Genomic DNA, 14,439 nt, shown 5'->3' with positions numbered 1-14,439 from the left:
CAGTCAGAACTACTCATGCAAGTTTGCTAGACGTGGAAGATTTTTCTGTTCTGTAGCAGTGTCATGTGCATGAAGTGTGGTGCTACATTTCTGGGAATTTTTTGTTTGTTTGTTTCATTCACCACATCCAGGATCAGGACCACTTATGCTTATTCTTAATCAGAGCTGCGGCGATGACAGCCTAATAAAAGATTAATTGCACACAATACATTTATTTATATAATTATTTTTTAAGATTCACGAGGAGAATGCTTCTTAAGGATACATATTATAAGCTTTCTTCTCTTCACCAAACACATAATTTTTAAAATGTTAAAAGATCATGACATGATGGCTAATTCTGCACAGATTTATTTCTTTAATTCTACATCTGCTGCAGTTTTGTGCTGTATAATTGATTTAATCTCTAATTTTAGAGGAATGCTGAACTCTCTAACTGGACTCTGCTTACATTTCTCTAGGGCAAAAATTGCCCTACTTTCCCCTCCAAGTATCTGTTTCATGCTAGGCCATTTTCTTCTGAGACACTGAACTACCCTCGGTGAAATAAATAGATTCACAGTTGGAATACAGCTTACTGTATAGAGACATCATTGCAAGATAACAGCTACTTTCCTCTGGATTTTTGCTTCATTTTTCTCATCATGTGCCTTACTTTCTCATCATGTGCCTTACTAATCTTTCTGTTAGACTGGAGAATACACTTAGAATTTAGACATTTCATCTGTAGAATATATATAATATGCGGAATACAAGACACAGTGAATTTTTTTCACAGCCACCGCATAGTGGGCCAACGTTTTCATTTAGCTATCCACCACACTCCCAATATCCTTATCCTGGCCAGTGAACACCAGCTCAGACTTCAGCAGCATGTATGTAATGTGCATGCATGTTGGTGTGTATGACTGCATGCAAAGAAGAGAACTATTGTGCTCTCATTAGGGTTGCTGGCCTATTGGATGGAACCAAGATGGAACATGACTGCTGAAGTGGAGCAGTCAAGTAGTAGACATAGGCAGACCATGTCTGCTTGGAGCCTGGTAGAATCTGCTGTGTCATAAGCAAGCATCAGGGTGGTTTAGGGTGGAATGTAGAAAAATATGTCCAGTCATAGACAGGGTGGGGGTGGGGCAAAGCAAAGTCTGTTGGACTGGGGAAGTCTCTTAATCATGAAACAGCAAAATGCAGTTTTGTCAGTTAGAGTATTAGAGTAGTGATTTGGAACTGCAGTACACAGAACTGAGTAACAACACAGCCATGTGCTCAATTTATAAAGAAGTCATTGGATAAAATTAGAGGTAAACTGAATTGGCTTGCTGGCATAGGTGCCAACTCCCTGGGTGACCGAGTACCCACAAAATTCCCCATGAAGGGGCCGGATTCCCACAAATTTCGGTGCCACCCACGGTGCATTGCACCCACGACCCAGGGCACCCATGGTTGCAGGGCCAAGATGGCAATCCTGTTTGCTGGGCATGAATGGATTTAAGCAAAATATTCATGGTTTTCAACATCCTTGTTTTATGGAAATTTATGTCCCCCGATTAATTGACTTTTCAAGCCATTAGTTATTGGAATGGCCTTTCTGGGGACATCTGTTGGGTTTGTTCTCTTCCTGTGCTCAGAGATGCACTTAAAACACCCATTCGCTCTGAGCCCAGCTTCAGCTGGGGAGGGCGGGATATAAATAATTTTATTATTATTATTATTATTATTATTATTATTATTATTATTATTATACCTCTAATGCTTAGTTGTGTGCTGTACCTCATAAGTTATTGCCTGTTGCTTTCACCTAGTTTACCTATTTTTACCCATTGCTGCTACAAATGTTATAATGGTCTTGTTTGCACAATACTTACTGTATGCCAATGGCATACTTGGACTTCACAAGCAAGTTTGGGGATTTACATGTTACAATTTTATTTCCCTTGCCTTTTAGCATTTGATGTCTTTGTTAATGATAACATTTTTATCAAAGTTTTTAGATTTATTAGCAGCGACATGAGATAATTTCTTTTATAGAAAAGCATGCTAAAAATAAAAATCAATCAATAATGGCCATGCATTTTTTCCCCGTCAGGTACTTCGCAGCATCCATTAGAAAGAGGAAGAAAGGTGCAAATTCTGCTTCGTGCATCTGAGAGAGTTTATTGTGATCGATTACATGGCTTAAGTGCTGATCCTGGAACCATTGGTACGGTTAAGTAACATATTTTGAGTTCTTTAAGATGCATAGGAAAAAGAAGCTATTCAGTGCTCTTTTTCTAGAAAAAGAGGTGCTGGAACTCACCATGAATGCCTCCCTTGTTCTGGAACTGAGTTCAGCTGGGGGGAAAAGCCCCGGTGCTATTTAGTTTGCAACTGGTCAGGAATCCTTGTAACGAGCCTACATGCTTTGCTTCCACCTGTCTGTTTCCTTTAATCCTGGCCTGTCCAACCAGAGCTCAACTTTGGTATCTCCCCCTAAAAACAGCTCAACAACTTCAGTAATCCTCCCGTTGGTGAAGCCTCCCCAACAACTCTGGTCAATCCAATGGGTAGATCACTGCCAGTTTATTTACAGTGGGAGTAGATCGCAGTCTCTTGGAAGCTGGACACCCCTGGGCTTATTCTAAGTGACAGAACCCTGTAGCACTCAAGCCCTGCCCTACCATTAGGCAGATCTTGATAAGCAGACAGAAATATCCTCCACCCCTGATGTATAAAAAGGTAAAGGGACCGCTGACCATTAGGTGCAGTCGTGACCGACTCTGGGGTTGCGGCGCTCATCTCGCTTTACTGGCCGAGGGAACTGGCGTACAGCTTCTGGGTCATGTGGCCAGCATGACTAAGCCTCTTCTGGCGAACCAGAGCAGCGTATGGAAATGCCGTTTACCTTCCCGCCGGAGCAGTACCTATTTATCTACTTGCACTTTGGCGTGCTTTCGAACTGCTAGGCTGGCAGGAGCAGGGACCGAGCTATGGGAGCTCACCCCATCGCGGGGATTCGAACCGCCGACCTTCTGATCGGCAAGTCCTAGGCTCTGTGGTTTAACCCACAGCACCACCTGCGTCCCTCCCCTGATGTATATTAAGGCTTTTTATCTGTTTTGCAATGGTGCTTTATATGGCAAGAGTGGGAATTCCTGCTTAGTGTGCGCCAGACCTTGTAGCTATTGAAAAGGGGGCCCTTTAGATCCCAGCATGGTTTTCTCTTCCCCTTTCAAGGTGTTTATGGGAAGCTGCAGATGCATAGCGCTTATACCCAGAACTCTTGGACATACCTTGGAAGCGATGCTGCACCTGGCAATGAAAGGTAAGGGGGCGCCCTTCTTTTTGTCCCTCTGTCTTGGGAGATGAAGTGGCTGATGACTGTGGACAGGGTCTTTTTCAGTTAAAGCACCTTATCCTTTTGGTTCATTTGCTTCTTGTAGGCTACAGAATCACAGCCAATAAGGGATCTTGTAGTGAAAGTGATAACAGTGTAGATTTGTCTATATGAGTTCACTGTTTCCTGGTCTGGCTGCATGGGTGATGCTAGACAACTGGGTGGATGATCTCTGTCACCCTAAAATGGCTGCACACATGCACCGATGGCACCACTTTTTCTGCAATACAGTTGCTAAGGGAAGTGCTTATGGACCTACTTGCGGCACCCCACACCCTGGTGGGTGAAAGGCAATCCCAGCCACAGGTGTAAACAAACTTCACAATACAACATTCTGGGATTTAAAATTGGCCACTACTTTTATGGATTGCAGATTTAGGTAGGCTTATGGAATTAAAGAACCTTTTAATGAAGGTGAAAGAGGAGAGCGCAAAATATGGTCTGAAGCTCAACATCAAAAAAACGAAGATCATAGCCACTGGTCCCATCACCTCCTGGCAAAGAGAAGGAGAAGAAATGAAGGCAGTGAGAGATTTTACTTTCTTGGGCTCCATGATCACTGCAGATGGTGACAGCAGTCACGAAATTAAAAGACGCCTGCTCCTTGGGAGAAAGGCGATGGCAAACCTACACAGCATCTTAAAAAGTAGAGACATCACCTTACCAACAAAGGTCCGTATAGTTAAAGCCATGGTTTTCCCAGTAGTGATGTATGGAAGTGAGAGCTGGACCATAAAGAAGGCTGATCGCCGAAGAATTGCTGCTTTTGAATTATGGTGCTGGAGGAGACTCTTGAGAGTCCCATGGACTGCAAGAAGATCAAACATATCCATTCTTAAGGAAATCAGCCCTGAGTGCTCACTGGAAGGACAGATCGTGAAGCTGAGGCTCCAATACTTTGGTCACCTCATGAGAAGAGAAGAATCCCTGGAAAAGACCCTGATGCTGGGAAAGATGGAGGGCACAAGAAGGGGACGACAGAGGATGAGATGGTTGGACAGTGTTCTCGAAGCTACAAGCATGAGTCTGACCAAACTGCGGGAGGCAGTGGAAGACAGGAGTGCCTGGCGTGCTCTGGTTCATGGGGTCATGAAGAGTCGGACACGACTAAACAACTAAACAACAACAACATATCTCCAGGCAGTGGACTGGAGTGAAGACTTTGGTCTGCCCCCCAGACTCCGCCCCCCAACCTGCTCATGATTGGACAGTTCCAAATTGAGGATGATGGGCTTTCATGCCATTCTTTGTGGCCAGGGGGATTCCACAACAGCCAGCCGCCCATGGGAGAGCGTTTCACCCCAGGGAGCTGGTGTGTTTGTGTGTGTGTGTGTGTGTGTGTGTGTGTGTGTGTGTTATCATGAAGGGCTACAACTGCTGCCTGCCCTGGGACCAGGTGAGCAGCCATTTTCCTACCTTCTAATCATATTTGGAAAATATGCTCACCTTTTAATAATTTTCAGGTTTATTTGATAAGTGGGGAACAAAAGTATTCTAAAGTGACTAGAGGTAAGCATTGCTTTCAGTGACATTATCTGATCAGCCCTAATATTTGATCATTTCCCTTTTGTTATATATCCTATATAGATTTTCTTCAGTTTCCTCTATTCCTGGGCTTTTGCTGGTATTTTAAGGGGTGATTTTATTTCTTTTGATGGGGCAATTCACAACTGTGACAATTATGTTTTAGCAGTTTAATGGGTCACCTTAGTTTGAGTATGACTGATGTTATGATTATGGGTTTTGTTTGTTGTAAGCTGCTGAGGGACTTTTTTGTACTAGGCAAATACAAACTTCAATAAATCTAAATCTAGGTGTCAGTATCTTTCTGCCGGACCATTTTAAACTTTATTTTTTCCCTCAATTGTCCCAGAGGAAAAAAGACTACTAAATTATCTCCTTTACTCTGCCGCAGCATTCTTCATATAATATTATTTTGCCACTTATAGATCATTTGCTTCAGCATTCTCCTGTTTTTCTAAACCATTTCCCCCCATAGGGTTTATTTTTGTATCATTAAAAAAAATGTGTAGGATCTTCACATTAATTCTGCAGAGGTTTATAGGATTATGGTACAAGACGAATTGGACTGGCATTATGGAGACAATATTGTCATGAGTTCCTCTTCTTATGAAGCTCATCAGGCTGAAATAGTCACTTTGGAAGAAGTCAACCATCATAGCCTTAGAATCCGTGAACGTCTACTCCACAGACACACAGGTATGCAAACTCTCAACCTTGGCTCCGTATGTTGGCTGTTTTATCCTCGGGACCCCTGGCACATTAACTAGCTTTTATTTTGTATCATAGTTCCTTATGCCAATGATGATTATGATTTGAATTTCTCTACTAGCCTTCATCTGAGGATCACAGGGTGGTATACAATATATAAAAAACAAAACTACATAACATAGAGTGATCCTTCCTCATATACAGTGGTGCCTCGCAAGACGAAATTAATTCGTTGCGCGAGTCTCTTCGTCTTGCGGTTTTTTCGTCTTGCGAAGCACGGCTATTAGCGGCTTAGCGGCTATTAGCGGCTTAGCAGCTTAGAAAAAGGGGGGGAAGGGAAAAAACTTGCAAGACTCACAAGACGTTTTCATCTTGCGAAGCAAGCCCATAGGGAAATTTGTCTTGCGGAGTGCCTCGAAAAATGGAAAACCCTTTCGTCTAGCGAGCTTTTCATCTTGCGAGGCATTCGTCTTGCGGGGCACCACTGTAGTATATGGGGGTGGAAATGGGGCAGGGGCTGCAAGCAGAGTTCACTGAGTTTTTCACATCCTTCCAGAGTGATCTAAACAATATTTTGGTGCTAAACTGACAGCATCAATGCTTGCCCAATTATTGGACTTCAAGCCCTAGACTTAATGCTCCAAAGTTATTTTGGAAAATGTCTCCTTTTCCTGTTTCATTTTCTGTGGGATGTGATTAGTTCAGTTGGCTCTGTTTTCCCTGCTGCTTCATATGAAAGCCTGAGAAATCTCCCAGTTAGTTCAGTATTTGGTGAATTCTGACAGATAACCCCTTCTCTAATTCTGCTGGTGAGTGAGCAGTCTTCCAAATTTCTTGCTGGTCACCCAGTAGGAGAACCCAGAGTGAAATGGACCTTATTGTTCTGATTTTTGAAGCAGAGACATTTGAATGGCCAAAACTAACCTGCTTTTACCTTCATGTTTCCTTCTATTATGTCATGTATAGGACAATCCCACAGATTAGAAAATGGACAATGGATTCCTCTGGCTGCAGAGATTGGCCTTCTCACAAGAAATTTACAAATTAAATCTGACATGGATTGTGCTGGGGGGATCTTAGTGGGACACCATGCCAGTGGAGCCCAGTATGCAGGTACTCAAATACTCACAGCTGTTTTGTTCAAATTTCTCAGCTAGTGCAGCTGAGAACCTTCCCATGCATTTTGAGGTCTGCAGCCACTGTGCCTCCTGTTATGATGGTGCGTATACGGGACAACACAGATTATGCACATTTGTTTGTACCTTTAATTGTACATAAAATGGGTGGAACTCCATAGCTATTTTCTACCCTGCCAGCTGAAGTGGCATTCTGCCACACCAGGGAGTGCATATGTGAAGAAATATTTTGGATGACAGAGCACTTGCTGAGGGATAGCAAGGTTATAGTTCATTACAGGAAACGCAGTGAAGACTCTTGTGCTGTATTGGAGATTGGGGCTTCAAGACGAAATGGACTGAAACGTGTTGGGTGAGAGTGCTGTTTTCTCAGCCCCTCGCAATGCCCAGTGACATTTTGTCTGAAAGCAGTTATAATATGGCATCTGGGGTTTGTTGCCTGCTATTCAAAGATCCCACTGGAACTGCCTAAAGCAATTTTTCAATGTGCTTTCTCAGATATTGCAGTGTCATCTTCAGGAATACAGTAGAACCTCTACTCACATACGGAATCCGTTCTGGAGGTCCGTTTGTGAGTTGATCCGAGTCGCTGGTAGAAGTGCCATTCTGCGCATGCACATTCGGCAGCAGTGCCGTTCTGCACATGTGTAGATGGCAGAAGCCGCTTCTGCGTGCGCACGAATGGCGGTAAACCCGGTATTTACTTCTGGGTTTGCCGCGGTCGCAAGTCGAATTGTTCGTGAGTAGGGGCGGTGGTAAGTTGAGGTTCTACTGTATGGGTTTAGGGCTTTATGTTATTTTTTTAAAAATCCAGCAGGGTATTCATTATCAATGTGATTTGTTTTTTCTCAGGGTTTAATGGTTACAAAAGAGAAACCAGTTCTATGCTCTGTCTTTTTCTGTGTGATAGGTATCCTCCAGCTTTCTAATGTTGAAATTTTGGGCTTTGGATCTTCACAGTCTCCAGCAGTTGGCATCAGGAATGCATCCCATGAATCTTTCATAATCTCCTCCAGCGTTCACCAATGCTGTGGAGCTGGTATTCAGGCGCTTGCAAGCAGCGGACTCCTATTACACGGCAACGTGGTATTTGGAACCGTTGGTCACGGCATACATTTGGAAGGCCAAAATCATACCCTTACCAGGAATCTTGTTATTCTGACCAAACAGCCGGGGCAATCAGTGCACTGGGTGACTGGCATCAAAACAAATGCTGTAGAGGGTACCCGCCTACAGAACAATGTTGTAGCCGGATCAGAACGGATAGCCTTTCATATCAAAGGGCAAGAATGTTTTTTACCTGAGACACTTTGCACTGACAATGTGGCTCATTCAAGCCTTCACGGGATACATTTATACAGAGGAGATGGCTTTCCAAACTGCACCAAAATCACAGGCTTTCTGTCCTACAAGAACTATGACTATGGGATCATGTTTCATCTTAAAGGAAACATAGTGGTAGAGAAGGTGATACTAGTAGACAATGTTGTGGGTCTCCTGCCAGTCCTTTACAGCCCACCTGCTGATCTGCAGTCCCACCTGGAAAGGAGGCAGTCCATCATACTACGAGACTCTGTCCTTGTGGCCACAAGCTCTTCCTTTGATTGCATCAAGGACAGAATCCAACCTCTTGCAGCTGACTTGACAAGTACTGATCGAGCTCCACGTAATCCTTGGAGGGGTCGAGTTGGCATACTGTGGCCTTCTTTCACCTCTGATCATAGCTGGTGGCCTGACAGCCCATGGCATAAAATGAGAAATTATTCCGTAGTGCTGGGAATCATGATGTTACAAGGTTGGTGTTACATTTTTGTGAGCTTATGGGGCCCTGCATTAATCAATTTTGTCAAGAGGACTAGTATTATTTTTCAAATGTCAAAGACTCTAATGGTTTTTATTTCCAGAAATTGATAAAATTAGCAGCAAATTTAAGAGGAGGGGGTGAGTAGCTTATTTTCCCCCCAGCAAAACCAACCAACCAGTGAAATGTCAGGAGCTCGTCCTGTTCTTGAGTAGGACCCTGGCAGAGACACATGCCCGACTGGCATGTTCTCTCCTTCCTGGTCGTTCGTTCGGGAGCTTCAAAAGCTTTCTTCGGCCTGAACATCACAGCGACCGATGCCAACAGACACCAGCACACTTAGGGATCCGTAGAGTTTGCGCAGCTTGTGTAACAGACCTCAGCAACTCAGCATTTTGGCTAATCTACTTTATTTACATATAAACACACACACGCAACATGGCTCCCTCTCATAGAATCATAGAGTTGGAAGAGACCACAAGGGCCATCGAGTCCAACCCCCTGCCAAGCAGGAAACAGCAAAGAGAAAGTACAAAGGACAATAGTCCCACTTCACAGAACACAGTAACACAAACATCCGGTCTCCGTCACTTCCCACTCTGTGGAATCAAAACATATACCGTAATGTGATAGACAACAATCCCATGACTGCAACCACGGAGCAGGAATTCTAACATGAAACACCTCAGTATGTTGTGGCACCTTAAATGCTAGCATATATATTGCGCAAGCTTTTGTGGGCTAGGACTGCAGTCCTCTGCTCTTTTTCCTAAGGCCAGTAAGTTTCATTGAACAGTACAATCTTCTTCCAAATAAACATGCACAGGATCATAAGTAAAGCCCATTGCATTAGATGCATGATGACGCAACACTATATATTTATGCACAACTGAGGAGTACCAGAAAAAGTTACAAAATTAGTTGTTTTGCTAAATGTTTTCTTCTGAAAAGCAAAACGAGAAATTGTGAGAAATTTTAAAACAGAGCATTGCGGCATTGATCCAGCTAAGCTTATGCATACCAAGTTCTACTGAAAGGAATGATATTTAAGTTAGCTTTCGGTGGGTATTAGGCATATATCTAACTTCGGATGAACAGGGTCTACAACTATTAGCACTCTGCAGGGGGAAGATGGAAAATCATGAGCTCTTATGCAAATTAATTTCAGTCAAAACTCACAGCCACAGATTTTAAAAAGAATATGTCAAAATAGGTGGGAAAAAATCATTATGGCATTTATTTGGCAGGATTGCTAAGTCATCTGTGTAACATGCTCACAAACTGTACTATCTAATTAACAGTTACATCTAGGGTCTGCAGTTGATATCACTGTGCCTTAATTATAGCTACTGTGCAAATAATAAATAGTTTCTGAGACCAAAGCTGATTATGTTTCCTTTGTCTAATTGTAATGTACATTATCCAAATTCAATTCAGGCTCTGAATTTCAATAATTTTGGAGCCTCTTATCCTGGACCCACTGAAATTCAAAATGTCTGACCCAAGCTCCCTCATGTGCACAGGTCATAGAGGGATCAGGCTGGGTGATCCATAAAAAAATACAACAAATGTTAGGCTGGAGTTTGAGTCAATGCAAGGGGCTTCGCCAGGTAGATTTGCTGCCCCCTCTGTTCAGACGCTATAATTATTTCTCTGCAATGCCAATTTTTTTTTTTTTTTGTACCACTGCCCCAAATATCATCTTCCCCTCTTACTCTTTTGTTTCTCATTGTGTACACCACCCATCTTTGGAAAGTCTTCATCGATGTTTCTGGTGACTAGAGTATCCCATAGACCTATCAATGCAGCTTGTCAAATCCCTTTCTTAGCCTTGGACGATGCGACTGCTGAGCCTTTCCATACAACTCTGCTTTCCTTCATTATCAGATGTCATCTTTGGTGGCTTTAGGAAAACTTGCTACAGTGACGACAGAGACATCTGCATCATGACAAATCCTGACAGTGCAGGCATTCTGCATCTGGTCACATCCGAAAGGGCAAGCATTTTCCATGTCAGTGAAGACAATGTGTTCTACTTCCATCCACTGCAAAATAGGTAAGGGGGTCATCGCTTTCAAGTAACCTGGTTGAGGCTTCTTATCAAGCATTTGGGTGCTTCTCCTCATCTAGACCAGGGTGAGGAACTTATGGCTCTCCAGGCATTTGTTTATGACAAAAATATACTGCTTAGTATAATAAAAAATATCTAATCAGTTCACGTAAAAACAATAAAAATAGAACTTTCAGTGTTGTTATTTTTCTAAAAACTAGTTAAAAAGGTAATAACAAAAACAACTGTATATGACAAATAAAACTGACATTTCATGTTGCTGAACTGCAGTTTCAGTGATCCTGGATCATTGGCTGTCCTGGCTGGGGCTGATGGGAGTTGAAATCCAAAAACATCTGGAGGTCCACAGGTTCCCCAAGCCCATAGGGAAATTCGTCTTGCGAAGCACCTCAAAAAACGGAAAACTCTTTCATCTAGCGAGTTTTTCGTCTTGCGAGGCATTCGTCTTGCGGGGCACCACTGTAACCTCTTGGGAACTCCTCCTGTTTAAAGCATTTTACCTCAAACCAGCTTCCATCTGATCTGGAAGTGGAAAAGTTGTATACATTTCAGACAGGTCTTTTGCATGTACAGGTGACAGCTTCAGTGAATTGGAGTTCAGTGTAGGGAAGCAAAACACATGACTGGCATCAGGTAAATACATCCCCTGCCACTCCCCTCTGATCTGGACAGCAAAATAAGAATGTGACTTGAAATGTAGTGCGGAAGAAACTACCTCGCTTTGTTTCAAGCTGCGAATGTGTCCATAGCCTGAAAGTAAATGCTGCCAGAATCTTCCTCCCAACTGTGCCTGTGTATCAGATAATGGGAGCGAGGAGCATGCCAGAATGGCTTATTCCTGTAGCTCTAAACCATGACTTAGCTTTATGTCTGAATGAGGCCACTGTCAACCCACTTGTGACTCCGATTTTGTTTTGGATTGTTCTGGGTCTGAGTAAAAATATACCGGTATATGAAATGATGCGTTATCTCTGCATGATTGTAGATTCATACTTCATTTAATACATCTTTTTCAAATCTGAGCTCTTGAAACTTTCGTGTTACTAGCTAGAAATATTGCTGAGCTTCAGGTTCACACATAGGCAGAAGACAAACACGAAAACTTAAACAACTGGCAAAGCAGTAGCATCCATTTGTATAGAAGAATTTTTGTCTGTTTCTATCACTTTCATGCTACCCGCTGTTTAAATAATGTACCTGTCGATAATGGGAAAATTCTCTGAGTTGAGTTCAGGATGGTTTTCTCTCAACTATGATATTTGTTTGTTTTGTTTGTCAGAGAAAATGAATCAAATGAATCATGTGTTGCTGTGATCTGTGGGGGCTCAGGAAAAGCTCTTTTCAAAGATTTGGATGGAAGTGCCTTGAGACTGAATCCACCCGTGTCTGTCTTCCCCAAATCAGAGTTTGAAACAGAACAACCATGTTTGGATGCTGGTAAGTTGCATGCAAGAACCACACAATAAGGCTGAGAAGTCTGGTAAGTTGCAAGAGCAATAAGGCAGTCCAGTCCCACTTTGGCCGTCTGAAGGCGACTGCTTCTGAACTTATGTTTTGTGCTGGTATAAGAAAGATAGCTGCATGACAATAAAAGGATTTGGAGCAGGCTTCCTCAACCTCGGCCCTCCAGATGTTTTGAGACTACAACTCCCATCATCCCTGACCATTGGTCCTGCTAGCTAGGGATCATGGGAGTTATAGGCCAAAAACATCTGGAGGGCCAAGGCTGAGGAAGCCTGATTTAGAGCCATGTTCTTAGGGGTACCACGACTTCCAGTTGTGTGTATCTTGTCTGCCCTTGTTTCAGGGCAAGTAAATTAATTCAGCATAACCTTTATGTGCATTAATGGCAGCGTGGTCCATGTTTATTCTTCAGCAGAGCAGGGTAATTTTATTCACTTTTCACAAGTGCTTTGAAATCCCTAATGTGAGATGCTTTCTAAACAATTGACCTAATAAGATTTCGCTTGAATCCCACAGAGGAGAAAATGCTAGGCCCCCCGGCATAACACCCTGCTCAAACCTTTTAAACCAAACTGCCTGTTTAAAAAGAACCATTCTGTTACACAGCCGTGTGCTGCAAGTGCATGCGGTGAGGCTCTGTTCTCGTCCTGATTAAGACTCTGTTCTGTGATTCCAAATAAACTCTTTAATTACAATTAGCATCTCTTGAGCATGCTGCTGCTGATGGCAGCCATTTTAACAGAAAAGTTGCATCGTTTATGACTTCTGCAGTATGGGAGCTCGATGCAAGGGACGGTAATTAATCCCATTTTCCATCCTGCCCTAGAAATTGATTAAGCACAAAGAGAACTTTAATCTTTAAACAAAATGTCTAATCTTTAAACAAAATGTCTAATGTCTTACCCGGTAAAAGGCATTTCTCTAAGGATCCGTGTCTCTGGCTGCTTAGAGGGCTGATTAATTCGCAATGTTGGTACAGACACACTTCTGCCCGCTGCCTTCTGTGACCTGATTATGAATCACAAACCGGTGTCAGAGCCACAGTGGTCATTGCCACACCAAATTGCCCTTTAAAACCAGGTTAATTGTTCTGTGTGCTCATGCAAATGCATTGCGATAAAGATCGTTTGGTGGGCAGTTGTATACAAATGCCAGGGAACCACAGCCTGTATGACAGTAAGTTTTTCCACAGGACTTACCTTATAAGTGATATCCCAAGAAAGTGATAGATAGGTGCCCCTTAGCTTGCTTTGGGGATGAATCTATTACTATTGTCATTGGAGAAAAGGTAAAAATTAAAGAAGTTGGGTTTGTGTTCCCTACCTGAAAATTCTAAATTGACCTGTAAATTCTGCCTGTATCTTTTTTAAATATATTGTCCAATCATTTCCATCAGACTCTTAATGTTTATTTGTGTGTGTGTGTCCAGATCATGGACACACATCACAACTTCCTACTTTGAGTGCCCTAAATCCAAAGGACATTTACACCCCCTTTGTTAGTTCTTCCCATCCTCTATTTTCTTGATCATTTTAACTTACGGTGTGGCCAAAAGTTTTCATCTTTGAAAACTCAGTGTTGTTCCTATGGACTAGTATTTTCCCGATCAGGCAGTTCAAATGTGTTGTGGGATGGGGGATTATTGGTTTGTCATTGTCATTATTCTTACTACGTACTTTGTGGGTTTTATATTGTAATTTTATGTTGTAAGCTGCCCTGAGATCTACAAAGGAAGGGTGGAATACAAATTTAATAAATAATAATAATAATAGATCTTCCTTTTGATTATTTTAATGTATCCAGCTAGATATTTCCATGTATCCAGCCCATATATTGGGCATTGATTTTATTACCTGTTTTATTCAAAAGTGAATTTCCTTTTGTGATAACCACTCTGAGCAATAGTCCCATCTCTCCCGGCATTGGGATCTGTTTTCTATATCTGCTTAGAGTACGGGGTTCCTTCCCTTTTCCTGCTACCATTGCTCTAGTTTTGATTCAGCAATGGTTGCTTGAGGACTGTGGAAACAGAGTGGAGGAGGGAGCAAAAAGTGGGTACGTGGACATCTAGTTCTGCAGAAACAATATCTAAATTTTAGACCTCTCTTTTAAGGCAAATTGAAATTACAAGGAAATGGTGACCTAAAGATTTTGCAAGCACTTTTGCATTTGGTGAACACTTTTGAAACCATTGCCAAAGGAATATCTTGTAAAAACATGTTTCTTACAAAGTGAGAGACAAACCACAAGAAAGCTATGGTTTATGATTCTCAGTTTAGAATTAGTAAGCTAAAGCAGAGGCCTTTTTGCGGGTTAATGGGTCCTTGCTCATATCACTTGTGTGCAGGCTTAAAGAAGAATT

General features: G+C 42.4%; 1 protein-coding gene across 3 annotated transcripts in view; it reads left to right on the top strand.

Annotated features, from left to right (window-relative positions):
- Window positions 1-14,439, top strand: part of PKHD1 (PKHD1 ciliary IPT domain containing fibrocystin/polyductin) — a 250,395-nt gene that overhangs the window by 162,004 nt on the left and 73,952 nt on the right. For all 3 annotated transcript variants that reach the window (XM_081855438.1, XM_081855439.1, XM_081855440.1), the window contains 7 exons: window positions 2,087-2,200; window positions 3,214-3,301; window positions 5,439-5,593; window positions 6,572-6,718; window positions 7,652-8,536; window positions 10,430-10,598; window positions 11,893-12,050. In XM_081855438.1, the coding sequence (XP_081711564.1) occupies window positions 2,087-2,200; window positions 3,214-3,301; window positions 5,439-5,593; window positions 6,572-6,718; window positions 7,652-8,536; window positions 10,430-10,598; window positions 11,893-12,050 (1,716 nt within the window). The remainder of the gene's footprint in view (window positions 1-2,086; window positions 2,201-3,213; window positions 3,302-5,438; window positions 5,594-6,571; window positions 6,719-7,651; window positions 8,537-10,429; window positions 10,599-11,892; window positions 12,051-14,439) is intronic.

This window comes from Podarcis erhardii (genome assembly GCF_964252035.2).
Source record: "Podarcis erhardii genome assembly, chromosome: 3".
In the NCBI taxonomy this organism is placed as follows: Eukaryota; Metazoa; Chordata; class Lepidosauria; order Squamata; family Lacertidae; genus Podarcis; species Podarcis erhardii.
The sequence above is the reverse complement of the archived record's forward strand: the minus strand, read 5'-3'. Positions and strand labels throughout refer to the sequence as shown.